Source organism: Carassius auratus, chromosome 26, assembly GCF_003368295.1.
Source record: "Carassius auratus strain Wakin chromosome 26, ASM336829v1, whole genome shotgun sequence".
Lineage (NCBI taxonomy): Eukaryota > Metazoa > Chordata > Actinopteri > Cypriniformes > Cyprinidae > Carassius > Carassius auratus.
This window is the reverse complement of record NC_039268.1, coordinates 16930257-16957042: the sequence shown is the minus strand read 5'-3', so window position 1 is coordinate 16957042 and position 26786 is coordinate 16930257. Positions and strand designations below refer to the sequence as shown.

The following is a 26786-nucleotide window of genomic DNA, read 5'->3' as shown; positions in this document are numbered from 1 at the left end:
TTATTTTACTATGTGCTGTGTTGTAAGACTCAAAAGTTCTGGACTCTAAAGTCTTTTAAAATGAGCATCCTCTCAGTGACAGAGTGTTATTATTGGACAGGTGGGGTGTGGGGAGGAGCAGCTGGGTGTTCTCCACCAGCGCAGCCTAACCCTGTCACCTTTCCTGGCAGGTGCGCATGGAGACAGGGCAAGAGACGTGCCATCAGCTACTCAACAACTACTAACACTTCCTTTGGGTTCGACATGATACCATTTTTTATTTTATTTATTTTTTATTTCTGCAACAATTCTCAAATCATGTGAATACTTCTTTTTTGTGGAATAAGATTTTGCTGTTGTGAAGAACAAAGTCCTGTGGAATAATTAGCAAATTGCCGGAGTTTATGCAGATCCTCAATAAACAGCCCAAGCAAAGTGAGTGTGATTCTGTCAAAGTATTTTCTCATTTCTTTTTGGGGCAGTTATTTAATTGCTTGTTAAATTCCCAGGCACATTGTTTTAACTCTATATTTATTTATTGTTTGTCTGTTGTATTAGCTCATCAAATTTGATTTGGTCAAGCAGAGCTCCATGAGCCCGGATGTGATATAACATATAACAAGAAAAGGACGGTTCACTTTTTGCCTGTTTTCAGAGTAAAGTTTAGATAGGGAACAGATTTTGTCGGGAGTAAAAAGCGGTTTTCATAATTTAGAAAATCAGAGCATCAAGGTTTTCTCTGGTGTTTAGTAGTACGGTAACGGTAGCAGTACTTCTCAAGACGGGGTTTCTCTCTTTAATTGAAGTGCAGTGGGGAAATCGACAATCCGGAGTGGAGTTGCAACTGAGTGATCATGAAAACCTTAAAAAAAAGGAGAAATGTAGGCTAGAAATTTGACAATTTTTGTCTAAAATGTAAGCCATATTAATTACTTACAATGACAAAATTTAAATAGTTATAATTCCATTATAATGCACGTTTATTTTTTTCTTTGTACATATTCTATTATTTCATTTGGTGTTTTTAATATTTTTTATATCAAATTGTATATCGTCTACTCTAAAACAAATTGTTCTTTGATTTGATTGTTTCAATGATTTCCCTGTTCTCTTTCTGTTTTTTGGGCAGGGCATCAAATGCCAAGTTTGCTTTCTTGGAAAGTTATGGTTATAGATCCGCACATGACAGTTAAACAGTCTGTCCAGCTTTTATGTCTCAGGTAGATCTGCTCAGTAGATTTTTCTGTTCACAGCTAAACTGTAGAATGTCAACTAGACTCTATGTGAGATCTAAAGGAATTTTGAATTTTGTTGGTTTTGTAAGTTTTCATCTCTAACAGACACACTCTCAGGTGGCCTTTTAGCAGGGCTTCAAAATTAAAACACGGTTGGGACTTTAAAATAACAGCAACTGTTTGGTTAGAGGCATTGTTAGAATTGCTACATACAGTGCAAACAAATATTCAGTGAGGTTGAACTTTGAATGAGATGCTTCTCAAGTTCAAGCACTTGCAAGTTTGATCTTAGCATGTTTGGCTAAGGGAATCCCCAGTTATAGCACGCAGGAGGGAGAGAAGATCCATGTTTACCTGCCTGTCTTAGTAAGAAATGTCCTGTGCAAAACCACAGGCTCGTTTTGTCCTAAAACAGCTTATCTTCCTGGAAGACATCCCCTGATTCCACGAAGCATTTAGACTGCTGTGTATATTTATAGAGCAGACACTTGCATCCATTTGGCATGGGATCATTATCCTTCTATCCTTTCTTAAAAAAGAACAAGGATTTATTTTGAATCTTTGTGAGACAAAAATGGTCAATGTGCAGCAGTGTGAAAACACACCACTTTAATACTGTAATTATGTTTATTTATAGATTCGAACATTGTTTGTGTCAGAATGGATAATAACCACTTTGCATGTGGAAGTACAATTGTCTACTAATGAAAGAACATTTCAGTTTTCAGGAGTGATTACCCAAAGGCTCCAGATGTGATCTAATTGCAGTGAATGGCCTAACAGGAAATAAAATGGCAAAAATCTGCACAGAACAATCGTTCCCCTCACAAAGATCCGCCTTCACTCCTGAACCAGCTATTGAATTGATCGAGAGAGGGGAAAGGTCAGGGGAGATGCCACACACATATGCCATCTACTTTGAACAATTCTCACATTCACGGCATGTCTGGCTACCATTTAATTCCAAGTATTTAATTTGGTATATTTGTCTCATTTCCAGTGATCAGCCTCCCCGTGGACTAATGGGCAGGTGATTTGATCTTTTGCTTTGTTGGAAATTTGAGGATTGTTTGTGCATTAAACGTGATTTTTATAAGTTATTGTACCTTCACTTTCAGGATGTCCCATTTCATCCTGTGGTTTGGAGGCCGATCCACCAAATGTGAAGCTTCAGAATGCAGTGATCCAGTTATGATAACAGAGGAGTCTGACTATGAAGACATGCCAGAGGAAATAGATGCATCATGGGACAACAGAGGACAGGACCAACTGCACAAGAGGAAGTGAGTGAAAATGCAAGCATGTACACAGTGAGCAACCCCCACCAACACACACACAGACACACACACACACACGTGAAGCTTACACTCAAGAAAAAAAGAAGAAATTATTCAGATTTCAGATTATTCAGAAGTTTGCAATTGCAAAAATATGAAGTTGCTGATATTTATTTAGTCAAAGATGAAATTATGATAGTTTATTATGCGAATAAATGTGATTTTTATAAATGTATAACATACTACTTGCATAAAATTCATATAAATATCAACTGTCACTATATGTTTCCCCATAATATGTCTTATTAAGATGATATTTAAAGGCTCTATAGTTTTAATTGTGGGAGAAAAACGTAATGCAGTGCACTACAGTGATGACTGAGAGATGTACAAATACACATTTCCCATAAACCTGATATAATCACACACACACACTTGTAGTAGATTGTATACAACAGGGTTTTCAGCAAATCATGCTGATAATTTAAAGGTCATTTGTGTATCAACTATGATAAAGGCTTCATAGGATTGAGCAAAGTTGAAATTAAATACAGCATTAAAGTAATGCATCATACATTTTGTTGTAGAGAGCAGGGGTTTTGAATTTTTTAGATGGCACAGACCCCCAAATATTATAATCCTCATGCAAGGTATCCCCATCCTAAAATGCAAAAAGACATCATATATACAGTCATACCCAAAAATATGGACATCCTTGGTAAATATGATCAAAGAAGGCTGTGAAAATTAATCTAATGATATTTCCCCCGATTTTAAATTCTTATTATCCAATGAAAGGTTTGATTTTTGTGATTTTTTTTTACATTTCTACGGACCCTTTGTATAGAGTATAGCTTTGCTTTTGTACTTTTGGTTTGTTAGTGTGCAGAAGGTGTGACTTAATAAACTTAATATGCAGCTAATTATCAGAAATACTTGCAGAGCAAATGCAATCAGCCTTAATGTAATGCCCCGTGATCTGTAGTGAGATTAAGTGTATTTCTCAAGACAACAACAGAGGATGTGCTGGCAGTGACCTTATAATCCCCTGCTGTCTGCCACACACTCATTTCTCTGTCTTGCTACTTACCTGCTTGAATTTAACACACTGAAAAGCATTATATAAAGCCCCACATTGTGCGGGCCCACAGAATCTGAAAACACATAGTTCCTCCTTGTTCATTTATTAAACATTTAGGTTAATTTGATAATGCTTTCAGCTACCAGTAAGAATGTAGTGTCCATTTAGGATATAATCCATTTAGGATATTAATATCTATGCCTGATAATAAGCCAAAAGGGGCCATGCTTTTACATCATTTATTTTAGTATTTCATATTTTATCTCTAATCAAACTACAGGAATAAAACAATATTGTTGTCTTCACAGTTTCAACAACAATGCAAATCAGTGGCCTCTTGCTAAACTGAATATGAACAACTGCAACAATACAGATGAGTATGTGAGAAAGTTAAATATTGTTACATGTTATAGGTACATTCTGTGATTTGCTACCTTCTAAATAACAATTATCATTTTAATGCAGCAAAAAGGATGACAGGGAGATAAAGAAAGATGATAAGAAAGAAGAACCAAACAAGGATGAGAAGAAAGATGAAAAGAAAGAGGAGAAGAAAGATGAAAAGAAGGATGAGAAAAAAGATGAAAAGAAGGATGAGAAAAAAGATGAAAAGAAAGATGAGAAAAAAGATGAGAAAAAGAAGGAAGAGGAGAAACCGTGAGTATTTTTACTCAATTTAAAGGCAAATAAATGTAGTTATGTATTCAGTCCAGAACTTAGTAAATGTGTGTTCTTTTTTAATTTTTTTAATTTAGAAAACACGTTTGGATTATTGATCCAGCGACAGATATGTACTATCACTGGTTGACCATTGTAGCGATACCAGTCTTCTACAACCTAATGATGCTTGTTACCAGGTAAATTAATATATATTAGCTCTGAAGATATTTTAATGTTATAATATTACCATAAAACAACTATTAATAAATAAGCAATTATATTTAATTATTAATTCTAAATATGAATTATTTAAAATAATAAGAACATTACAGCTTATTATCAAACAAACAAGAAAACTATATGCAGAAATATATTTAAAAAAATGATCTTGTGTTATTGTTTTATTTTAATTTTAAACAGAGCCTGTTTTAATGAACTGCAAGATGATTACACCATCTTATGGATAGTTTTGGACTATTCATCCGATGTCATCTACTATATGGACACATTTGTGAGATCAAGAACAGGTTAGATTATTAGTCACTGTTTGTGTTCACTTAGTCATATACAATCACTGCTATACAGGGACAAAAATTTTTGTAAATTGTACATGACAACTAAATTGTTTTGACAGGTTTCTTGGAGCAAGGCTTGCTAGTAAGAGAATCTAAGAAGCTTTGGGAACGCTACAAAAAGTCGCCACAATTCAGATTTGATTTGATCTCCATGATGCCAACAGACATATTAATGCTAAAAGTGGGTTACAACAATCCAGAACTAAGATTCAACCGGCTTTTCAAAATGGCTCGTCTTTTTGAGTTCTTTGACCGTACTGAAACCAGAACCAACTTCCCAAACATCTTCCGAATCAGCAATCTCGTCCTGTACATCCTAATCATCATCCACTGGAACGGCTGCATCTTTTTCGCCATCTCAAAGACAATCGGTTTTGGCTCAGACACTTGGGTTTACCCCAACATCAGCGACCCCGAGTTCGGCCGCCTTGCCAGGAAGTACATCTACTGCTTGTACTGGTCTACTCTTACGCTCACAACCATTGGAGAAACGCCACCGCCTGTCCGAGACGTTGAGTATTTATTTGTCGTCTCTGATTTTCTCATTGGTGTGCTCATTTTTGCCACCATCGTTGGTAATGTCGGTGCCATGATTTCCAACATGAATGCATCCCGCGCGGAGTTCCAGGCCAAGATTGACTCCATCAAGCAGTACATGCAGTTCCGAAAGGTCACCAAAGATCTGGAGGCCCGTGTCGTGAAGTGGTTCGATTACCTTTGGACCGAACAGAAGACCTGCGATGAAAAAGAAGTGCTCAAGAACCTCCCAGACAAGCTCAAGGCAGAGATCGCCATCAATGTGCATCTGGAAACCCTTCGGAAGGTGCGTATTTTCCAGGACTGTGAAGCAGGTCTTCTTGTTGAGCTCGTCCTTAAACTTCAACCACAGGTTTTCAGTCCAGGCGACTACATTTGCAAGAAGGGAGACATTGGGCGGGAGATGTACATTATCAAAGAAGGCAAACTAGCTGTGGTGGCAGATGATGGTGTCACGCAGTTTGTGGTGCTCAGCGATGGCGCTTACTTCGGTGAGATCAGCATCCTCCGCATCAAAGGAAGTAAAGCCGGTAACCGCAGGACTGCTAACATTCGTAGTGTGGGATACTCAGATTTGTTCGCGCTCTCGAAAGATGACCTAATGGAGGCGTTAACCGAGTACCCAGAAGCCAAAAAGGCACTAGAGGAGAAAGGTAGGGCTATTCTGATGAAAGACAATCTCATTGACGAGGCTGCAGCCAATGCTGGTGCAGACCCGAAGGATCTGGAGGAAAAGGTCACTGTAATGGAGACCAATCTAGATGTGATGCAAACCAAATTTGCTCGTCTTATGGCAGATTGGACATCCAGCCAGAACAAGATCAAACAGAGGATCGCCAACATGGAGGCCCGAGTGAAGACTCTTAGGCAGGAGGATTTGTCCGAGGTCGTGGAGGATAAGAAGGACAAATAGTTCTATATCAAAATAGTCTGACTTCACACTATGTCACAGGATTACTGATTCCACATTTACCCATATAGAGGAATCTGGCATCATTTGAGTGGAATTGCTTGATCTCAAAGTAGTACAGCACAGCAGCAACATGTACTATTTATAGATGTTTCAGTCAGAGACTTGGCATTTCACAAGACCTAAATCTAATTTGTGAAGGCGTGTAAACAATGACAGATCAGACAGTTTCAGCCTCACTAATGCAGGGTTTTCTTAAAGTAATTTCAGACAATGCAACAAGAACATCCTTCTGTTTTGGGGCATTTTGGTTCCTGATGGTGTCGCTATTAAGTATTGCAGTGTCTGAATTTCAGGTAGAGTGATTCCTAAACCGAATTTTAGGAGGGTTATTGTGCAGCTATACTCTCTGTGAGATGTCAAGTTGCAAGTAAATAAACACAAAATCCTTCTGTTTTGTTGCAATTTTTTAAGTTCTCAGGAATTGCTGCTAAGCTTTGTCTGCAATATCAAAAACCAATATTATCTCCGATATCAAAGCTTTGCTTTCATTGAGTAAGTATGAATACCAAAGCAGAACATCTTGTAATGTGATAAAATTAAAGTTTATTTTTAACATGAAAATAAAATGGAGGGCCCCCGGTTCTTGTATGTATATTTTATTTCATTCAGCTAATGAAAAATTGTATATGTGCTGGATTAAATAAAAAATATTAGAGAAATTTTCCTAACATTGTGTCCTCTGCGAATTGATTTGTGGGGGAAAAGATCTACAAGTCATCCTTACTGTGCAGTCTTTTGTGGGCAAGATCCTGTTCAGACTTGCCCCTAATGTGACAATCTATGACTTCAGTGTGGTTTTTCCACGGGGGCTGGTAGCCCAACAATTACACCTACCAAGCGTTAAAGGGTAGTTAAGGAGCTGTGCTGGAAATGCAAACGTCGCAGGACTGACTCCTGAGAGGAACACAGAGAAACTGACTTGACAAGAAATGAGTTATCAGCATCTAAGTATAGTTTCACATCTACAAGACGTTTTACTATTATTAAGTTATATTCAGTTTTAAACTACTCTAGTAGTATATTGGTCACAGAAGTTATTCAATCAGGCTTATTTAAAATGGATTTAATTATTTATTTGTAATGCAATGTAATGTAAATGTTTGTTTTTCCAGGTCCAGAGATTTGAGAGTCGGTTATGGAAAGCAGCTGAGATGCAGCACCATTATTATTACAAGAACAGCTTGTAATGCAAATGATATGACAGATATCAGGTGTCAACCTACCATGAACTTTGTGCAATGCAGGGTGATAATTAAGCTGCCTTTTCTCCCTCTTTCCCCAGGGACAAAAATCAAGCAGCGGTTTGCTATTGTGAGGTAAATGTGGAGGTGAGAGCAGCACAGCAAAACTGTTGTGGATGAGAGATTGTCAGACAGAATAGACTCGGGCTGGCATTTGCTTGAGTGCACAGCAGGCCGTGTAAAATGAAATCTAATCCCTCCTTATCTTCCTAATAATCAGCCTCTCACAGAATCTAATGACAGAAGAAAATGCTGGATTATGTTGTCTTGTTGGTAAAAATATCTTTTGGGGGGGGGGGGGTACATATTTTACGAGCATTATTATGTAAAATGTATTAAAATAACAAATATATTTGGCAAAAACTTGGAATACACACCCTACTGAGGACTGCTGTTATTAAAGCAAAAAAAAAAAAAGTAAAAATGTATCAAATTTTTCCAGTTTGACGTGATATTATGCTCATCTAATTTGAAACGAATATATATACATATATATATATATACATATATATATATATATATATATATATATATATATATATATATATATATATATATATATACATATACCTAACATATAGTTACTTATAGTTATAACATATAGTTAATCACTACACTTAATATTTTATGATTTAAAAAAATAATATTATGATGTAAATCTATATTAAAATGTGTAAAATATATTAAAGTGTATAAGAATTAATATCAAATAGATAATAAAGAAAATGGGTTTAGAAAAAAATATTTAATAGAACTCATGAAAAAAGGAAGATCCCATACAAATATTGATCATGAAATCTGGTTCTGAATGTACAGTTGCTGAGTTTCATGTGTCAGACATTTAATGCCATCTGGTGGCTTGTCACTGTATTTTGCTAAAGTCTGCAGGTTTACTTGCGCTAGCACTGCATTTCACTAACCATTGCATTGTTCTAGTTGTGCTTATTAACAGAATATGTACATACAACATTTAATTATGAAAGAATTACTAAAGCATGAAGGCACACATAGATAAAAGTGCTATTTACTGTCACATGATGAAGCACAGCTGACTCTGCCTGTAGATTTCAATTCTTTTAATCTGGCCAGCACTTTTGGTCCCAGTCTGTTGCTCTGTGTTGACGCCAACGGCTGCTCGCGTGTGTCTCTGAGATCAAAAGAGAGGAAGAAACTTTATCTCACCTCACAACCTGAACAACAAGGCAAATAATGTGCTGGAATCAACTTCCCCTACATGCCAGAACTGCAGAACAGACATAAAACTGCCCTTTTACTTTATTGCTTATACTTCAGCAATCACCTGATCTATATGAAGATTATTTGCTACAACATTTGAAAAGATTGAAGTGATGGATCTTACCTCAAGGCTGTTTCTGCAGATTCGACTGTTGCAACTGGAGTTCTGAGACTTGCAGACAAAAAGATTACGTTTAGGTTTGTAATCATTCAGACATCAACCTCAACATAACCATGATAAACACAAGTCAATTATCAAGTCTCAATGATATGATAACCCATTGCACTGACCCATTGACTTCATCCCGATCCTCTTTAATAGATGTAGCTGAAGCTCTCTCAGACAGACCGAACTCTGCCTCAACCATCTCAGGAGTGAGACGAAGATCTGAGCTCTCGAACCTGTCAGAAATCAAACCATCATGAGTCTGGAAATGCTGTGACAAGCAATCAAAGGCGGAGGGGTTATTGAAGCTGGTGGCTAAACTGTATTTACACTCCAGCTTGAATCTCATCTCTGATGCTGTCGGGCAGATCCTGAAGAGGCAGAGGAGCCTCCACAGGCAGCAGGACCATATCGAAGGGGTCAGACCTAGAGAGAAAAGAGTTTTGCAACAGTTGGACTTGTTTTATTGCATGTGTAAATAAACCCTAGTGTGTAACTGAGAGAGAGAGAGTGTGTGTGTGTGTGTGTGAGTGTGTGTGTGTGTGTGTGTAGTACTTACACATAAGGGACGCAGTCGCCCCTTACAGTCGAAATACTGGATAAAGTGCTCAAGGCCACAGAGGGAAACTTCTTCCATGTCATAATCCCTTTGATAATATCCTGCAATTTATATTTTATGTAAATGCATATAGGATTTACAAATATTTTTTCTTAAAGGGGTCATATGATGCAATTTAAATTTTTCCTTTCTCTTTGGAGTGTTACAAGCTCTTGGTACATGAAGAAGATCGGTAAAGTTGCAAAGACCGAAGTCTCAAATGCAAAGAGATATTCTTTATGAACGTTAAGACTGCAACGCCCTCCTAAAACTCCACATTTAAACACACCCTCACATATCTACGTCACTATGTGGAAATATTTGCATAATGCCGCCCAAATGTTCACACAAAGAAAGGCGGCGTGGTTTCAGTAACTGCAGTAAGTGTTGAAGCAACCATGTCAGGGAGATGCTGTGTTTCTAGGTGAAAGCAAAAGCACTTTATTTGGTCTTCCGAAAGTAGGTGCATTCAGGAGTCTTTATGATTACTTAAAACAGAACAGGAACACATTTTATGGATGACTGATTGTGAACCTAGGTGTTCAGGTGCTTCTGAATTAGCTGCTGTAAGTATGTTTTGTTATTAATTTTAAGTAATTGCTATTGAATGTTTAAATGCTGAGTTTTATATGTGTGTGTGTGTGTTAGTGTGTGTGTGTGTGTGTGTGTGCGGGGGCATGTGAGAGAGAGAGAGACAGGGTCACACAGTGGAGTCAGTGGTCTTAACCATCCGTGGCTTGTGTACTACAAACACATACGAGCTTCATAACTGTGTCTGTTACGCGACTCTGTTAACCTTTCAGGCTTGAACTGATGGTAAAACTAAGGACATTATTAACATTATTATTACATTTATTTTGAAAGATGAAGCTACCTACAATAATGTACAGTATTTGAAAAATAATGTGTTTTATGGACATTAAAGCATGTCAACATATATTGTTACAACAAATACACAAAATAATGATCTTTAAAAAAGCATCATATGACCCCTTTAATAACATTAAATAAATAATAAAAGACCTCAAACACTACATTGCTCTATTCTTTTTCTATTCTGTTTTCTTTTTATTTGATTGTTTTGGTTGATTGTTTGCATTATCTTCATTTATAAGTCACTTTGGATAAAAGTGTCTGCTAAATGACTAAATGTAAATAAAACAAATAATTCCAGGCCTGGATGCTAATGATTTCAGACAGTAATAGTGGCAGCTATGATATAAACTTCATTTTAAAGTCACACTGATAGTTTTTGTGAAACTGTTTCAAACTGTGATGTGCGTAAATGTCTCTTTCTGTAAAAATTCACAACAAACCTTTCTATCCAGAAATTTCTTCTGTGTTGGAGGGAGATGCACACCCACTACATCGCCTTTAGGGATGGTGTATCGTGGCAGTGGACACAAATGAAAGTCCAGATCACACTCCAGGTAAAGCGGAGCTGGTTTAAAGGCATAAACATGTGGTGCAGGATTCTAAATGAAAATAAAGATAACATTAATTCATTAAGATGGCCATTTTCAATGTCTTGCATAAAATAATAATTCTAAACTTTTTACATGAAAAAAAAAAAAAACTACAGAACCGACAGGCTATATATACTTTGTTGCAATGTTATTTTAACACATTATTATGAGTTTTTATAAAACTTATATATATATATATATATATATATATATATATATATATATATATATATATATATTTTTTTTTTTTTTTTTTTTTTTTTACGTTTTTTATTTCATTTAACAATAATAACCTAGTTTTATTCAGAGTATATGAACATGATCATGGTATGATTATGGACTCAAAAACCATACAAAGATCCGGAGAGGGTGGGCGCTGGGTGGTCTGAGGAGTGCTTCAGGTGCACTGAAACTAAGTGTGGGACCTAAATCCTGAAGTGATCCATCATCTTCCTCTTGTTTCTTATCATCCTCATCTTCACTGAAATCTACAGCTGTACATGTCACCAGAGGCAACAACTCATCCTATTAAAACACAATAATTAGATTTGCTTACAGACTTATTTTTGATACAAACTTTGAATTGCAAAATAAAAAAATTAAACAACTTTAATGACTAAAAGTAACACAAACGCATGTTTACCTGTGCTCCAGTACGTAATGTCCTACTCACATCAGCAGGAATGAATGCTGCTGCTGCATCATAGACAGATAAAGGCTGATAACCCATCAGTTTGTAACGCTGGGGGACCTTAAGAAAAGATGTGCAATTCCCAAAGAAATTAATATTTGTTTCTGTTAAAGGGGCAATTTCATGTTTTTAAATGGATCTCAAAAATATTATGAAATGTAGAAATAAAGGTGATAGTTCACCTAAAAAAAAAATTCAAAAATATTTAGAAAATGTCTCAGCTTTTTTCATTTGTTTGTTTGTTTGTTTTGCCCATACAATGGAAGTCAATGGGAACCAAAACTGTTTGGTTACCAGGATTCTTCAAAATACTTTCTTTTGTGTTCCACAGAAAAAACAAAGTCAGACAGGTTTGGAATGACTTGAGCGCGTAATTGACATAATTTTCATTTTTGAGTGAGCTATTATTTTAAATATTATTTAGAACTATTCTCAGCACCATTTTGGATAAACTACTGGCTTTCATGTGGCACTTCCTGTTTTTTCTTTGTGGTTTGCCACTTAACCATCCACACACGTAAGAACATCTCTCACGTATATTCCGCAAATTAAGACATTTCACATAACCACATTTGACATTTCAAGCCACTTACAGTAATTCAGGAATTTTAGGAAAGATTATAAGTAAAAAAAATTCCCTATCAGAAGGTGAAGGAATGGGAAAAAGCACTTTCTTCTTGTACCTTTAGACTGAATAATGGAACCGTGAATTTCATATCCGCTTCAGGCATTCTGACGGGAACATGCCTCAATGCATCCACAGCCTGAAAACCACAGCACAACTTCATCCTCAACAACACGAAATATGCCCTGATATTACCCATCTCAAATGTTGAACTGAAACTTTTTATTTAAACTAAATTAACCCCTTAAGATTCTATTTACAGTTACTGAAAAGAGTTTTGTTGTAAAACCCCAATTATAAAGTATATCAGAGTTACAGTACATAAGCTCTGCTCAATAACCATAAGCAGTCTCTCACAAGTTCATCATCTTGATCATCAGGTGTGAATGTATTGAAGGTGAAGGGCAGAAGTTTTTCTGGTGTCAGTGTAAAAAGACATGGCTTCTCATCCCCATCTACAACAAATCAACAGAAGAATGTTTGAAATCTATTGATATGGCTGTTGAAAAGACTGGGGAAGGCAAGATTTTTTACTCTCTTAGGCTCACCAAGGCTTTCTATTTGAATATATTTTCAAATGTAATTTATTCCTGTGATGCCAAAGCTAAATTTCATCAGTCATTGCTCCCGTCTTCAGAAATCTTTCTAAGATGCTGATTTGGTGCTAAAGAAAAATGCCTTATATCATCAATGTTGAACATTTTTTTTGTGGCAGCCATGATTTTTCAAGACATTTTGTAAGGATTGTTTGATGAATAGAAACTTCAAAAGAACAGCATTTATTTGAAATAGATTGCTTCTGTAAACATGTAAAAGTCAATACTCTCACTTTTGAATCTAATGTGTGCTTACTGAATACAAGAATTAGTTTCTTAAAAGAACAATCCAGACTCGCCTGATAATTTGTCTCCCCGTAGACTCCTGGTGTTGCGAACAAGCTTTCTTAGTGACACCAATCTCTTGTTCATACGACATTGAAGAACAACCTCAATTAAACAAAACACAATGTAGCATTATTATACTTATTAGTACAGTCAAGCATTTAATTTACAAGCACTGATAATCAGCACAGTGAGTGGTAAACAAGCATCGCAGTAATATGTTAAATAATAGTTTAATGTCATTCAAATTAAATTAACAATGTCACCTTTCGAGCAGCCTGCTGGAAGATTCTGAGCGCTCTCTGCCTGACCTCCAGCAGGCCAGTGCCATAGCTGCTGAAAACAGCAGTGCATTCTGGGAGCTGTAACAGAGAGCTGGTCAATAAGTCTAAAAGATATGAATTTTAAAAATAATGACTGGAGCAAATGTTAATGCTTACATGCGAACAGTGCTGTATGTGACATGCAATTTCATGATATAATCTTATCATACTTTCTTCTACATATTCGAAACTACCGTATTTTTCGGACTATAAGTCGCACCTGAGTATAAGTCACATCAGTCCAAAAATACGTCATGATGAGGAAAAAACCATATATAAGTCGCACCGGACTATAAACCGCATTTATTTAGAACCAAGAACCGAGAGGAAACATTACCGTCTACAGCCGCGAGAGGGCGCTCTATGCTGCTCAGTGGTTGACTACAGGATCACTGAGCAGCATAGAGCGCCCTCTCGTGGCTGTAGACGGTAATGTTTTCTCTTGGTTCATTTCTCTTGGTTCATGTCAAATTAATTTTGAAAAATAAGTCGCACCTGACTATAAGTCGCAGGACCAGCCAAACTATGAAAAAAGTGTGACTTATAGGCCGGAAAATACGGTATGTATTTTTCCCACCATCAGTACATACAGCAATAAGTAGGCAAACTGGGACACAAGCTACATCAAAGTTACATGCTATAATCATGACTTCAATAATAAAGATGCTAATTTATTCAAATATTTCAATTTCACACTATCATGTACTGTACCTGTCCAACATTTCGCAAAACTCGCCGTGAGGAAAGTTTAGTTGAAGATCTTGAAGAGGCCACCGACTCACCGCTGTATTTTAGCTAAAATTCACATGAAAAGCATGAGTGTTCAGTGGAAAGTGGCACAAAATGGTCAAAGTGAATTAAACCAATACACTGGCTTACTTTGTATGCAGCAAGAGCCTCATCTTGCTCCTTCAAAATTTGAAGTTTATGGTCTATTGCACATGGTTCATCACCCAGATCAACTTGCCTAAGGATAAAACAAACTAGTTTTGAAGGTTTTCTAGTTCACTATATAATATTGTTGGTAAACTCAGAATATCTATAAGTCATATGTTATATAAATCACATGGAGCAACAAACCAGCACATATGTTTGGCTTTCTGCTCTTTTTGTTGGACCTTCTTTAAAAATGCGGCTTCTTTCATCTCTCTTGTCTGGTCTGCAACCTTGGTATAAGACATGGCTTCAACAAATAAAAAACACAGGTATACACAGAATTAAATAACTGTGATCTGTGGTCACGTCGATTTATATTTGATTACAAATCCAATCCAAATCTGTTCATGTACAGTACGGTTTCAAATCTGATTAAATCGTTAAAATTGGATTTTGGTGTATCAGCCGTAATAAGCTTATAAGGTTTTTTGTTATTCAGGATATATAACATATTTAACATCATACACACCACATTGGGTAAGAAATGTTGATTTTTTTCTTTTTAACTCCACTGCTGTCATCAGATTTTACTAGAATTACATACAGAGTTATGACTCTGGTGAGGGCAGCACAAAATAAAGTGGCACATGTGAGCTCAAGAATGGCCTCAGAAGTCAAGAAAAGCACCACAGCAAAAGGCCATTTTCAGGTTGGGTAACTTGCAAAAGGGTCATGTAATTTGGAGAATATAAAATGGTGCACTATTTATTATTATCTAAGCTCCAGTGTGCTGAAAGGACCAGATTAGATCAACATCCATTTCCATGCTGGTCTGAGCACGTTTTTGCTTTTAAATGCAGGTATAATGCTGGTGGACCACCATAACTCTTTGTCTTTTGTAGGAACAACATAGCTTGTTGAAGCTGGCTGTCCAATGCCAGTTTAAAAAAAAAAGGGTGAAGACATCAGCTTTTCAAAACGCAGATATCGAGCCTTTGCCAAACTAATTTCCAGGGTTTTAGGTCTTAACATGCACCCCGGAGGCCCTCTGAATGAGAAATGGTGTTCGTACCCTCCCGAAGCTCCTTGTATCTAATTTTGTCTTGTGGCTGGAGAAGCATTTTAACCAGTCCTGCACGTGTGGTGACATCTGGGGTGGAAACCTGCAGTTGAGGATCAGGTTTGGTCTTCTTCTTGCTGCCCTGTAAGAGTAAAAAAAATGTACAGTTTGTATGATTAATCACTTTATGACTGCTGCATGATAGTTCAACCAGAAGAAATGCTTTAATTTTTCTATGTACAAACATTATTATTATTACCAACACTCATCATTTCATTATATATATTTTAATCTGATTTACTATAACTGTATTATAGAAATTGTAATATAGAAATGACTTTAAACAATACCACAGCTAAAAGCTTTGCTAGATTATAAGTGTAATTGTGTGTGTGTTTTCCACATTTGATGGCTGGCAGGGTATCAATTCAAATTCAATTCAGGAAGCTCAGTGTGCAAACAACAAAATTCAATTAGTAATTCAGTCTCACACAAACCTCTCAGCTACTGTTTTGTAATGGGCACAAATGAAATTGACCTCAGCTAATTCAAATTCCTGTATTTGATCAGCTTAAAAGTTTTCAGACCCTGTTGTAAAAAACACTGTGTTTTCTGTTCTGGGTGCAGGTTGTCTTGCTCTGCTGCAAAGACCAATATTTTTGCTGGCAAACAGCATGGCTTGGCTTGTCCTCCAGCTAGAGCAGCACCAACCCATCACAAAAACACACTGTGATTGAAGCTGATCTTTTCAAAATTGGAGTAATAGAAGTTTCAGATTACCTTCTCCAAGGAGGGAGCCGTTTTAAATTTATGATGGGATGTAACGGCCGGAGATTTTCCTTCAGATGTCTTCCACTCTTCACCAAAACGATCACCATCCTCAACATTTCCATCAGATTTACTGAGGCACAGAGAACACAAACGCCATGATTGTTTGTGCAATAGCATCTAAACTTAGATATTTACATTACATTTTACATTAAGGATATTGCTATGTGGTTGCTAAAGTGCTATGAGTGTTTTAGCATATTGTTTTTAAGTATATTGCATTGTAATCTTTAGCTTTATTTTTTCTGTGTATTACCTGATCAGCAGGAATGGAGATGAGGAACCCGTCACTGTGAAGATGACAGGTTTGGAGTTGAACTGAGAGATGACCAGCTGTAATGTGATATCAGCTGTACCGTATTGCAGAGGTGTAAATGTCACTTTTAACATGGTGTTTCCATTTGCTGGAATAATCCCTGATTAACATGGGGATAACACAAGTACAGTAAGTAAAATCTACTGTAGTAGTATATATTTGATCACCAAGTAGAGTTGTATCAATACTTATGCCTTTATACTGGTTCACATTGCTCTCTGACAGCAGATATGTCAAATGTGAAGGAATCTGGTTACCTGACATTGGCTTTACAGTGAAGGCCTTATGGGGCTGAAGGCAGTGCACTTGGAACTCGAAGTCTATTGGACAACTGCAGCTAAGTGGAATCACATGACTGGCACTATAAAAGCAAAAGAAAGTCATATATTTTCACATTTTCATTTAAATATCAACAGAGGGAAATATAATGTCATATTATTTCCATTTTCTTTATTATGTTTACTACCATTTAAAAATTGAGGTGAGTGTTTTTTGAATGTCCCTTAAAGGAACAGCCTTTTTTCCAACTCCCATTAAATTAAACAGTTGAGTTTTACCATTTTACTTTTCATTTTCCGCTGGTCTTAGTACACAATGTAACTACAGAAGAGTCAAGTTTTAAATAGGAATAATATAGAAACTCTTTGGTCATTTTTGAGCGAGATGCTAATGGTCTAATCAGATTCAATAATCTATGCTATAAGGTAAAAGTGCTACCGCCAGACCCGGAGATCGACTGAATGGATTCAAAAACTGTAAAACTCAACTGTTTAACTCTAGGGGAGTTGGAAAATGAGCCTATTTTGTGTTCCTTTAAGCTCACCAGGGCTGCATTTATTGGATCAACCTACAGTAAAAACAGTAATATAGTTAAATAATACTAGAATTCAAAATCTGTTTCTGTTTTCATATATTTTAAAACATAATTTATTCCGATGAAGGCAATGCTGCAATTTTCTGCAGCCATTATCGCAGCCTTAAGTTCATATAAAAAAAAAATATATATATATTCAAAAATATATATTTTTTTGTAACATTGTAAAAGTCTTATGGTCACTTTTTATCAATGTAATGCATCCTTGCTAACTAAAAATATAAAAATAGATCAATAACACTATTCAGACAACTCCTGAACAGTAGTGTGTATATACACTCATATATCATATAAAAATGTTATAACAAAAAATTTAACATACATTTATTTTACACATATTATTTGTGTAATATGTTTTTCATTGCATACCTCTGCCCAAGTGGCACTGGGGGAAGACTAATGTGAGATGGGATGTGAAGATCATTGATAACAGGATATGCATGAACAGGAACCAGTAAGTTCTCCTCACCCTGAAAACCATACAAACACACACACAGGTTACAGCTGTTCTAAGTCCTGTCAGAATTTGCATGTGCAGATGAAAACATGTTCTCACCTTGCAGTGAATCCTTATGTTATCAGAAAAGTAACGCCACTCATCTGGCTGGAAGTGCACTGTAACAGTGTAAGCCAGACCTGGAACCAGTCGGCACTGCATTCAAAAAAGGAATACCATCTTAATGGTCCTAAAATTACCTTTATTTACTTTATGATAAATATAATGTATTTATAAAAAAATAATAATAATATTTAGCCCAAACACTTTCATCACGTATTAATCAATTCACCTTTGCTGAGCTCCAAAACTAAATAATTAGGAACATTATATACATTTTTTATTGCAGGTCTGTAAAAGTAATGTTTGAAAGCAGGTTAATGGTTACCTTTTTGGTGTACTTAATTTGGAAATGCTTTGTCAAAGGAGGTAAAATGTGGACACCGAGTACCTCTGAAGAGACATTGACAAGTTTCTAAGGAAAACAAAAAACAAAAAAAACAACAACAGTTTTTGTCATTACATCATACTTCCTCCCATTTTCTTCCTCTTTTGTAATGTTTTTTTCAGTTACAACCCATGAGATTTTTCCCTCCGACTGCAGAGTACTGTCCACGCAAATTTGGATTCTCCAGTGAAATCTTTAGCAATAGTAAAAATGTTTTTGTTTTTTTTTGTCTGTAACATTAGCCATGTAAACATTCCACAAAACTTTTCACACCAAAAATGAATTCTATTTCTTTTTAGCAAGAAGTGAAAAACCAACCAGACTCTTCCTGTAATCTTTTCCTACTTCAAAGCCACTGAAATGCAGTTCTAATGGTTCGGCCTGAACTACACCATTACTCTTCAGTTTGGCAAACACCCCTAAAAGATAAACATACAAAGACAAATGATACAACAACAATGTAAAATAAAATAAAAAATCAATTTTTATAAGAGCAGAAATGTTGGTGGCCTGTTAGAAAGCTACAAGTCTGAGGTTTAAGAAACATAAAAAAAAAAGTTAAAAAAAAAAGTGGTCTTACTAGTTTCAAGTAGGTGATGGGGGACATTTCCACTCTTTCTGGTGTCCTCCAGCAGCTGGCTGAGAGGAAGCAGGTTTTTCTTCTTTACGCTCCTGGAGAAGGTCTCAGGGGCAGAATGAACCACCTCCATGACAGCTGGACTTCACAGAAATTCTTGATCATAACAAATAATCCACACCTATGAGCGGATAGTTGACGTGCCATTCAAGCAACATCCTTCAGTGTGACATTCAATTCTTTGTATTGTACTATTGTGAACAATATTTTTCACATTTCTTGTAAAATTATTATAAATGCAGTTCTGATGTGCTCACATTAACTAAAAAGTCTAATGTTACATGTGATATTTTACTTTATGCATTCACATACACTTTAACCTTAGGTCTTGATTAATAGACATAATGTCCATGTTATTTTTATTAACGTTAAGTTACCTCTTAAATGCATTTTTTTTCAATCTTTTTTTTTCTTTCTGGATAGGCGTAATATTATTAAAATTCCCATTTTGCCTCCTTAACTTTACAGTTTTAACATACGTAATGTAACGATGAATGAAATTATTCAAACTAGAGCATTAAGTTTCCTGGCGAAATTTTCCATAAACGGTTTGTTTTCAAAAACGTAACGGAAGTCAGAGGTTGTTATTACTGTAAACCGCGCAACGTCGCCATTAAAATAATAGTTTTATCTTAAATACTTTGGTTTAGGTGTCCTTTTATTTGTTTATTAAACTCTGCCTGAATTAAACGCACTTTAAAAACTCACCAGAAACTCGTAGAACATAACTTACCTGTTGTTTCTCCACTGAGGTCACGTCAACAATCCCGTCACCATGACAACAGTAAACGCTGACGTTTCAAAGAGCAAAAAGGTCCAACAATTTTTTTTACTTCTATATGCATTTAAAAAGAAAATAGCTGTGTCTCATTTAGAAGGTTGCGCCCTCCGAAGGTCGCATTCGAAGGCTGCATACGTCATCGTGGTTGTCTCATTTCAGAAAAGCAAGTAGCACACTCCGAATGAGACCTTCGAATGCGACCTTTTTTCACAGGAATTCGAAGGATACATGAGGTGTATCCTTCGCTGCTACAAATAACCCACAATCCCTTGCGTCGCCATAAATAACCGTTGTTTATTTGAAAAAATGGCGGCGGCAGATCTACACACAAGCGATGTGGTGTTTAAATGTAAGTACTTTAAAGTTCTTCATTTTTTAAAAGTTGAATTACAAGTGTGGTAAACATGATTAGAAGTGTTTAGTGATTTTTTTTTTTTTTTTTTACAGTTTAACAGTACTTTGCTAGCAGGGCGAGAAATAATTATTATTTAACCCTTGTATTACATTTCGAGGCCACTTTTATATTGTTCACTGTAGAAACTGACTGGATCTGTTATTTAGCCGTTTCGTTTTCCGTCCGTCCTACGAAGGCCGTCTCGTTTAATCCCAGGGTGAAGGACACTCCGTATACGCATCCTAGAGAGGATTCGACCTCCAGAGGATGCGACCTCCGGAGGACGTGGCCTTGTAAATGAGACACAGCTAATGAAAGAATGCTGTGTGAGTTTCAGAACCAAAATAAAAAAATTATATAAGAAGTATATTATGAAATTTGGTTGAGGTTTTGTATCTAAAATGAAATAAAATAAAAACATAACAGACATTGTTATAATTCAATTAATTGGACCAACTCGAAAGTATAATTAAAATCAGAGAAATACAACTCGGTTTATTTATGAAAAAATTCACTATTTTACAATAACGATGCAAACAAATATAGACATACAATGATAAACATTTTGTAGAAAGTGCATTCAGTTATTAGCTTGAGAAAACAATGTGAGAAATTATATACATTCAACAGACAGCCATACGTGCATTGCACCACTGCATAGTCATATCAAACTATTTTATATATTTACTGCAGAAAATCATAAGATCATTCTTAAGTAAGTAAGATCATCTCAGCTTGTTGGGGACATCAGCAAACACAGTCAGTGTGGCTCAGCTCTGTGACGTTGTAGTAACAAGGCTGAGTGCTTGTGAAGCAGGGTTGGTTTAAATGAGTGAAGAGCGAGTCTTTTAGGCATAATGGATAGAGATGGTTAGGGTAAAAAGCAGGTGCAGTTTTTGTGTCCATCAGGAGTTTGTAGTCCTCTTCCACCTCTTGAATTGGGGTGAGAGCAGACGTCAACCCAGAGTCCTTGTCCTCTAAGATCTTGTACTTCTCGCTGAGCTCTTCATATAGATAGTCCTCAGATATGGCACTGATTTTATCATGCTGTTCTTTCTGGTGAGCAGGATGTTGGGTCGCCTCAGCATTCCAAAATGTTGGTACAAATAAATTCTAGAACAAAATATAATATAAATATATGATTTATACACAATGTTTTTGTTCACTAAAACCATAAAATAAAGCTGAAATATTAGATTTTATTTTTTTTTTTATTTTTTTTTTAAATATATAAAGAAGGTACAAAAGCTAGTACATTTCACAAATAATTACAAAGAAACATCAAGGAACTATTTTAATTAAAAGTGAAATTTTGAATTAGAAAACCTGAAATGGCATTCTCTTTTAAAATGCATCCCAATAATCTTTTTTTTTTTTTTTTTAATTGATTTGCTTTCATTTTACAGTGTAGAAACAACTTCCACTCAGAAATTAATAGGAGATTTCACAAATAATTACAAAGAAACCACAACTAATACATCAAATTAAATGTGAAATTTTGAAGTATAAGATATACTCTTGTATCTCAAAGTATTTTCTTGTAAAATGTACTGTAATATTCATTTTACAGTAATTTAAATCCAGAATAAAAATTTTAAATATAAAAATTCAAGCTAATTCTAAATAAATATAAATTCCATTTAATACTAAAATAACATTCTATATAAATAGTACATTTGTATGGTCAGATAAAGAACATATGTGCATATTACAGATATAATGTGGAGTGGAAGCACATGAGACACATACCTTGAGAAGTTCTGGTAGTTTGGTTTTAGGGTACAGGAATCTGTACACTTTATAGATCAGCCATGCGGCCAGGATTGCCAGAGGAAGAAGGATGGCAGCAGCAATCACACAGATGATGAGCACTAACACAAACACACACACAGAGAGGAAGATTGGCACCTGGAAGTCACCTTGAAGCTTCTTTAAAAACAATACTTTTGTGTCACTTTGTTGATTGAAAAAAAAATATATCAGTTTAACAAAAACTCGAATGAGTTCTGTATTCTTAAACTCTCTGCTGTCTCCAATGAATGAATATTTTATAAATTTGACCCAATATACTTTTGACTGAGAACATCATATGTTGACAGAAATCATTTTAAATCACAATATTACCTATAATTACCTTACTGTGTATAATTATAGACATAGATAACTATATGCCAATTGCTGAGTTGATTTATTGCAGGGGTGCCTGAAATGCTTCGAGTCACAAAGACACACTTACCAGGTGTGTTGGTCACACACACGGCATCACTGAACTTTTTGGCATTTTTGTAGCCTTTAGGAACCACCATCGCCTGAGCACAATATCTGCTCCAGGATTGCAGTCCTTTAACACTCACTTTAACACCTTCACCAGATTCAGTTACCTTCTTCTCTGTTGCCTACAGGGACAAAGGTCATCTTATGATTATTCTGATAAGTATGAAAAAATTATTTGCTTGTGGTTCCACACCAGACCTTTGTCAATCCAGCATAAGCCATTCACTTAACTGTGTAATGATAATTCTCTACATTCTTCTATATTTTTATTTTAGTTGATCACTAGGTGAAATTAAGACGTATAATTAAGACGTAAAGGCTGAGCATAATCACATGCCTCAACTTGCACATAAGCAGATGTGCAGAACAAAGCTTCTGAAAAATGGAACTGGAAATCTTCCTGAAGATTTGAAGCATTTTATACCTCTTCTGAAAAGTCTTCGGTCCAATATCTGATGATGTAGGACACTTGTGAAAAAAGGTCTGCTAGTTTGCCCACTTTCAGTACTGGAGCTTGGACGTGCACATCCAAGGTATTATTTTGGATGACAAGATGCACAGTAGGGGGTCCTATGATCGCTACATTGGAGCAAAGTGGTTCATATGATTATTAATTATGAATATTATATTTACTTTACAACACACCAGAGTCTATAGTGCAAACTAAGAGCTTATTCACACTTACTGTGTTTATTTGGTAAAAATTCGTTAGAATTAACCCACTCAGAGAACAGCCCCTGAACCTCTGCCCGCACTTGGAAAATATAGCGACCAAATACAGACGGCAGTTTTCCTACATCACATTTCAGCTCTTTGGTGTTCACACAGATGGAAACGTTTTCTTTTCTCAGGCTACAAGGACACAATGACAAACACAGCAGGACACACTATTTATGTAAGTGCATAATGCAAATATTTATTTCACACAATAGGCCTATTCTTTTCAACTTCTGCAAAAACTCAGAAGTATCAAATTCCAGCGGAACAATAGTTCAGTGCAATTTTTATAGCTGATCAAACACATTGTGATGGGTATATTTCATAATGGCATGCATGCAATTGAATGCATTTTCATTTTTTTTTCTCTTCTATATTGGATTATTTAGTTGTATTTTGAGTATACTCACAAATATATTGCTGTGTAGGTCACGTTGCTCATGGGACTGTGTGGAGAAGTCCATTCAACAACTGTAGCCATATTGATGGAGGTCACCTTCACATTTTGGGGTGAAGCCAGTTTTGCTTCTAAAGTAAAACAATATGACACTGTCAGTAGTACATTATACAGGTTTTATCATCAGATGAAGTGGCTCCATAAAGTATTGGGATTCAGAGTTATAAAGAATATGAAGTATTATGAGTCAAAACAGCTGATTTTGAGGGGAGAACAGAGGATGGAGTGTTACATTAGAAGAAGTGTCTAATGCTTCGCGTTGTGGGCACATCACCACCTCGTGTGTGTCTTATTTTTCTAATAATTCAACGGCCAGGAGTCAATTATTCTGCTTATAGTATGGTTACCACACCTCAAGACATCGAACAGATGTTTTTGTACTTAAATCGCTATTGTGAGTAGGATTATTTCTTCAGCATCTCATTCAATGTCTCTTTTGCTAGTTCCAAAACCTAATTTTAAAGCTGCTAATGGAGGTGGGCTGTTGATAGCATTCTAATGCAGTTTTGATTAAGTTATTAGAAAGAGAGCGGGAGAGAAAGAGCCGCAGAGAGAGAGAGAGAGAGAGAGAGAGAGAGAGAGAAAGAGAGAGAGAGAGAGAGAGAGAGAGAGAGAGAGAGAGAGAGAATCTAAACAGCGCGGTCTCCTCTCTCGTGAGAAATGTCATGTGTAGCATTTAAGTTGCTACACTATATAGGCTAACTGATAAAATCGTCAGGGTAGCGATGACAACACCTTTTTGTGCAACCTGCATGACCGTTTTTACAGCTTTACTATGCGAAGTGATATGGTAATGTAATGCGGTCAAGATAGCTGCCTGGAACTACGTTCGCAGTGCGTTTACCAGAAAATAATTGCACACCTCACAACGTTCATCAGCCAATCAGATTCAAGCATTCAACGGCCCCATAGTATAATGTTTTAAGGCGAAGCTATAATTATGGATTTGTTTCTTTCAAACACGCTGCTACTCATTTGCCTGGGTTATTAATGTTTTTAATCAGCTGTTTGGACTTTCATTCTGATGGCACCCATTCTCCATTGTTGAGCGAGAGATGCAATGCTAAATATCTCCAGAGTTGTTCTGATCAAGAGACAAACTCATCTACATCTTGGATAGCGTGAAGGTTTCAGATATATGCATTTCCTGTCTGCTAGCCACCAGTGGGTCATGACCCAGTTTGAAAGCCGCTGCACTAAATAACATTTCTGAAGAAGAGACATCTGCAAACAAATAATGCTATTCACATAATTAACTGTAAAAGTCACTTTTAATCAGTTGATGTCAAGTTGGTGTATATAGTAGATGAGTTAGTTCCTCAGAATTTAACACAGGCGTACTATAGCAGAGGAACCACAGATGCATTTCAGCACATTATGGTAATGTTCCACTGACCTTTGACGACCAGACAACCACTTCTTAACATCTTATCTGTGGTTTATCATTTAAAATAAATCTATTGTAGGTTTTGCTCGGAAAGAATCATTTGTCATAATATACATAGGTGTGTGTGTGTGTGTGTGTATACAGTATACACACACACACACACACACACGAACATACATATACATACAGTATACACACTTTTAGGACCCTTTGATACTGCATATATGATTGAGAAATTATTAAACAATATAGCATAATATATTTTGTATAGGTCAACATTAGTCATTCTTAAGAATACTTTTTAATGAATAGAAGTAATAAAAGTAAATAATAATAAAAAGTTTTAGTCTATTAATATAAACATATGTCAATTAAATGGTTTTCTAAATCAATAATCATAAATAAGCAAGCAGCACTGACCAGCATAGGTGGGGTAAACATCCTTTGTCACAAAGAGTATGAGAGCCAACACTCTGAGCTTCACAGACATGACTGACAGCATCACTGATGGGCCACACAGCGGCTGAGAGCTTTTAAACTTCAGTGTTTGTCATGTGCTTAAGAGGAAACAGGACCAACATGACTCAACAGCTTCCTCTTTGAGAAGAGGTTCTTAAAAAAATAAATAAAAAGAGGTGATATATGGAATGAAAGTCAAAATAATAAATATGCAGATAATTAATAAAACTATTAATTTTATAATATTTTTGTTTTATTTGTCAAATATCAACACCGATATAAATTTACATTTGCATGTGGAATGACACAATTTATTTTTTATTAAAACTTTCTTTTTCTTTCTTTTTACCACTCATTTCTATTGCATGTATATATAGAAATTTCATCTTTAAAAGTAAAATTCATGACCAGGAGGGGAAAAAACAGGGAAACTCTAACTTACTGTAGTTGGGAAACAAACAGTTCCAGCTCTGACCTAAATGGTTTGTGTAACTTACCTCACCATTCGATTACAGAAGTGTGAAGCCTTCACGGAATCCATATTGCAGCTCTAAGAGGTCTTGCTAAGAAAATCTGATCATCCGTCATTGTGTTTTAGTTTCTCTTTTTTAGTGACATAACATTGGTCCACACATGTCACCTGTTCACCTGAGGATTGCTGATCTAGAATGCATCTACATTACTGACAGATGTTAAATCATGGCTTTCTAATCCTAAATTCCTTAAGATACACTTACCCCCAGAACTCAGAAGCAACCCTGGTCAAATCATCAAGTGCTTTTAAGGTGTAACGGATATGCAGATCATCGATTCATGTGTTTAATTCAGATTTTCCAAATGAAACCCTTTTTGCACTAAATGCCTGGGCCTGGCACCAGCCGGGCTGGACTTAAGTTATTTACGACAAAAAATTCCAGAGTCACGTGGGCGAGCCTCAAAGGAGACACTAAACCAACCACATTCCAACATACACAAAAGGAAACCTTTCGTAAAGTTCCTTACTTTTGTAAGTACTTATATATATGTATTTTAAATATGTTTACGGATTGCATAAAATGGTTAATCCTTGTTATGTGAAGAGTAGGGATGGGCATGATTAATCGACGATCGATAATTGATCGTTAAGAATTTCTTCGATCATGTTAATTTGTTATCGATTAATCTAAAGCACTTTTTTTAATCTAATGCAGGTTGCGTTACGTAGTGTGGCAGCAAATAAATATTTTACCACCAGGGTG

The 26786-nt window shown here is 35.9% G+C and overlaps 3 protein-coding genes across 6 annotated transcripts; 1 reads left to right on the top strand and 2 right to left on the bottom strand.

Annotated features, from left to right (window-relative positions):
• The first annotated feature begins 29 nt into the window (after positions 1–29).
• Positions 30–7799, top strand: LOC113044484 (cyclic nucleotide-gated channel cone photoreceptor subunit alpha). Its single transcript, XM_026204524.1, has 9 exons — positions 30–414; positions 1936–2097; positions 2215–2244; positions 2333–2497; positions 3881–3949; positions 4038–4229; positions 4328–4429; positions 4653–4759; positions 4867–7799. The coding sequence occupies exons 2-9, from the start codon at positions 2006–2008 to the stop codon at positions 6255–6257; spliced, it is 2148 nt and encodes a 715-aa protein (XP_026060309.1). The 5' UTR covers positions 30–414; positions 1936–2005; the 3' UTR covers positions 6258–7799.
• A 489-nt stretch (positions 7800–8288) lies between these two features.
• cfap221 (cilia and flagella associated protein 221) lies at positions 8289–19936 on the bottom strand. 3 transcript variants are annotated; one of them, XM_026204519.1, is made up of 25 exons: positions 19813–19936; positions 19023–19200; positions 18761–18861; positions 18383–18469; positions 18055–18150; positions 17868–17968; positions 16882–16985; positions 16565–16724; positions 16261–16381; positions 15493–15622; positions 14625–14727; positions 14424–14511; positions 14256–14339; positions 13488–13583; positions 13236–13326; positions 12698–12795; positions 12399–12479; positions 11668–11775; positions 11379–11549; positions 10875–11033; positions 9520–9620; positions 9291–9386; positions 9086–9196; positions 8919–8966; positions 8289–8705 (listed from the first exon to the last, which is right to left on the bottom strand). In XM_026204519.1, exons 2-25 carry the CDS (start codon positions 19150–19152, stop codon positions 8579–8581), a joined length of 2592 nt encoding a protein of 863 aa, XP_026060304.1. In that variant the 5' UTR covers positions 19153–19200; positions 19813–19936; the 3' UTR covers positions 8289–8578. The 3 variants fall into 3 exon arrangements, with proteins under 3 accessions (XP_026060304.1, XP_026060305.1, XP_026060306.1); XM_026204520.1 differs by having other exon boundaries at positions 19023–19175; positions 19813–19918; XM_026204521.1 differs by having other exon boundaries at positions 19023–19162; positions 19813–19889.
• Positions 19937–20733: 797 nt separating this feature from the next.
• Positions 20734–26552, bottom strand: crfb15 (cytokine receptor family member B15). Of its 2 annotated transcripts, XM_026204522.1 has the most exons (8): positions 26046–26552; positions 25510–25701; positions 23656–23773; positions 23214–23380; positions 22953–23107; positions 22491–22650; positions 22004–22125; positions 20734–21367 (listed from the first exon to the last, which is right to left on the bottom strand). In XM_026204522.1, the coding sequence occupies exons 2-8, from the start codon at positions 25589–25591 to the stop codon at positions 21002–21004; spliced, it is 1170 nt and encodes a 389-aa protein (XP_026060307.1). In that variant the 5' UTR covers positions 25592–25701; positions 26046–26552; the 3' UTR covers positions 20734–21001. The 2 variants fall into 2 exon arrangements, with proteins under 2 accessions (XP_026060307.1, XP_026060308.1); XM_026204523.1 differs by lacking the exon at positions 26046–26552 and having other exon boundaries at positions 25510–25819.
• Between the last annotated feature and the right edge of the window lie 234 nt (positions 26553–26786).

Excerpts from the sequence above, each read along its gene's own strand:
- LOC113044484 (XM_026204524.1), top strand. The coding sequence starts at position 2,006 with ATGGCAAAAATCTGCACAGAACAATCGTTCCCCTCACAAAGATCCGCC. Across the intron at positions 2,245-2,332 it reads CCCCGTGGACTAATGGGCAG|GATGTCCCATTTCATCCTGT; the intron begins GTGATTTGATCT and ends CTTCACTTTCAG. Across the intron at positions 2,498-3,880 it reads GACCAACTGCACAAGAGGAA|TTTCAACAACAATGCAAATC; the intron begins GTGAGTGAAAAT and ends TTGTCTTCACAG.
- cfap221 (XM_026204519.1), bottom strand. The coding sequence starts at position 19,152 with ATGGAGGTGGTTCATTCTGCCCCTGAGACCTTCTCCAGGAGCGTAAAG. Across the intron at positions 18,151-18,382 it reads AAATTAAGTACACCAAAAAG|TGCCGACTGGTTCCAGGTCT; the intron begins GTAACCATTAAC and ends TTTTGAATGCAG. Across the intron at positions 16,725-16,881 it reads CACTGTAAAGCCAATGTCAG|GGATTATTCCAGCAAATGGA; the intron begins GTAACCAGATTC and ends CATGTTAATCAG.
- crfb15 (XM_026204522.1), bottom strand. The coding sequence starts at position 25,591 with ATGCTGTCAGTCATGTCTGTGAAGCTCAGAGTGTTGGCTCTCATACTC. Across the intron at positions 22,126-22,490 it reads GTGTGTGACCAACACACCTG|TGCTCATCATCTGTGTGATT; the intron begins GTAAGTGTGTCT and ends TGTTTGTGTTAG. Across the intron at positions 21,368-22,003 it reads AACTACCAGAACTTCTCAAG|AATTTATTTGTACCAACATT; the intron begins GTATGTGTCTCA and ends ATTTTGTTCTAG.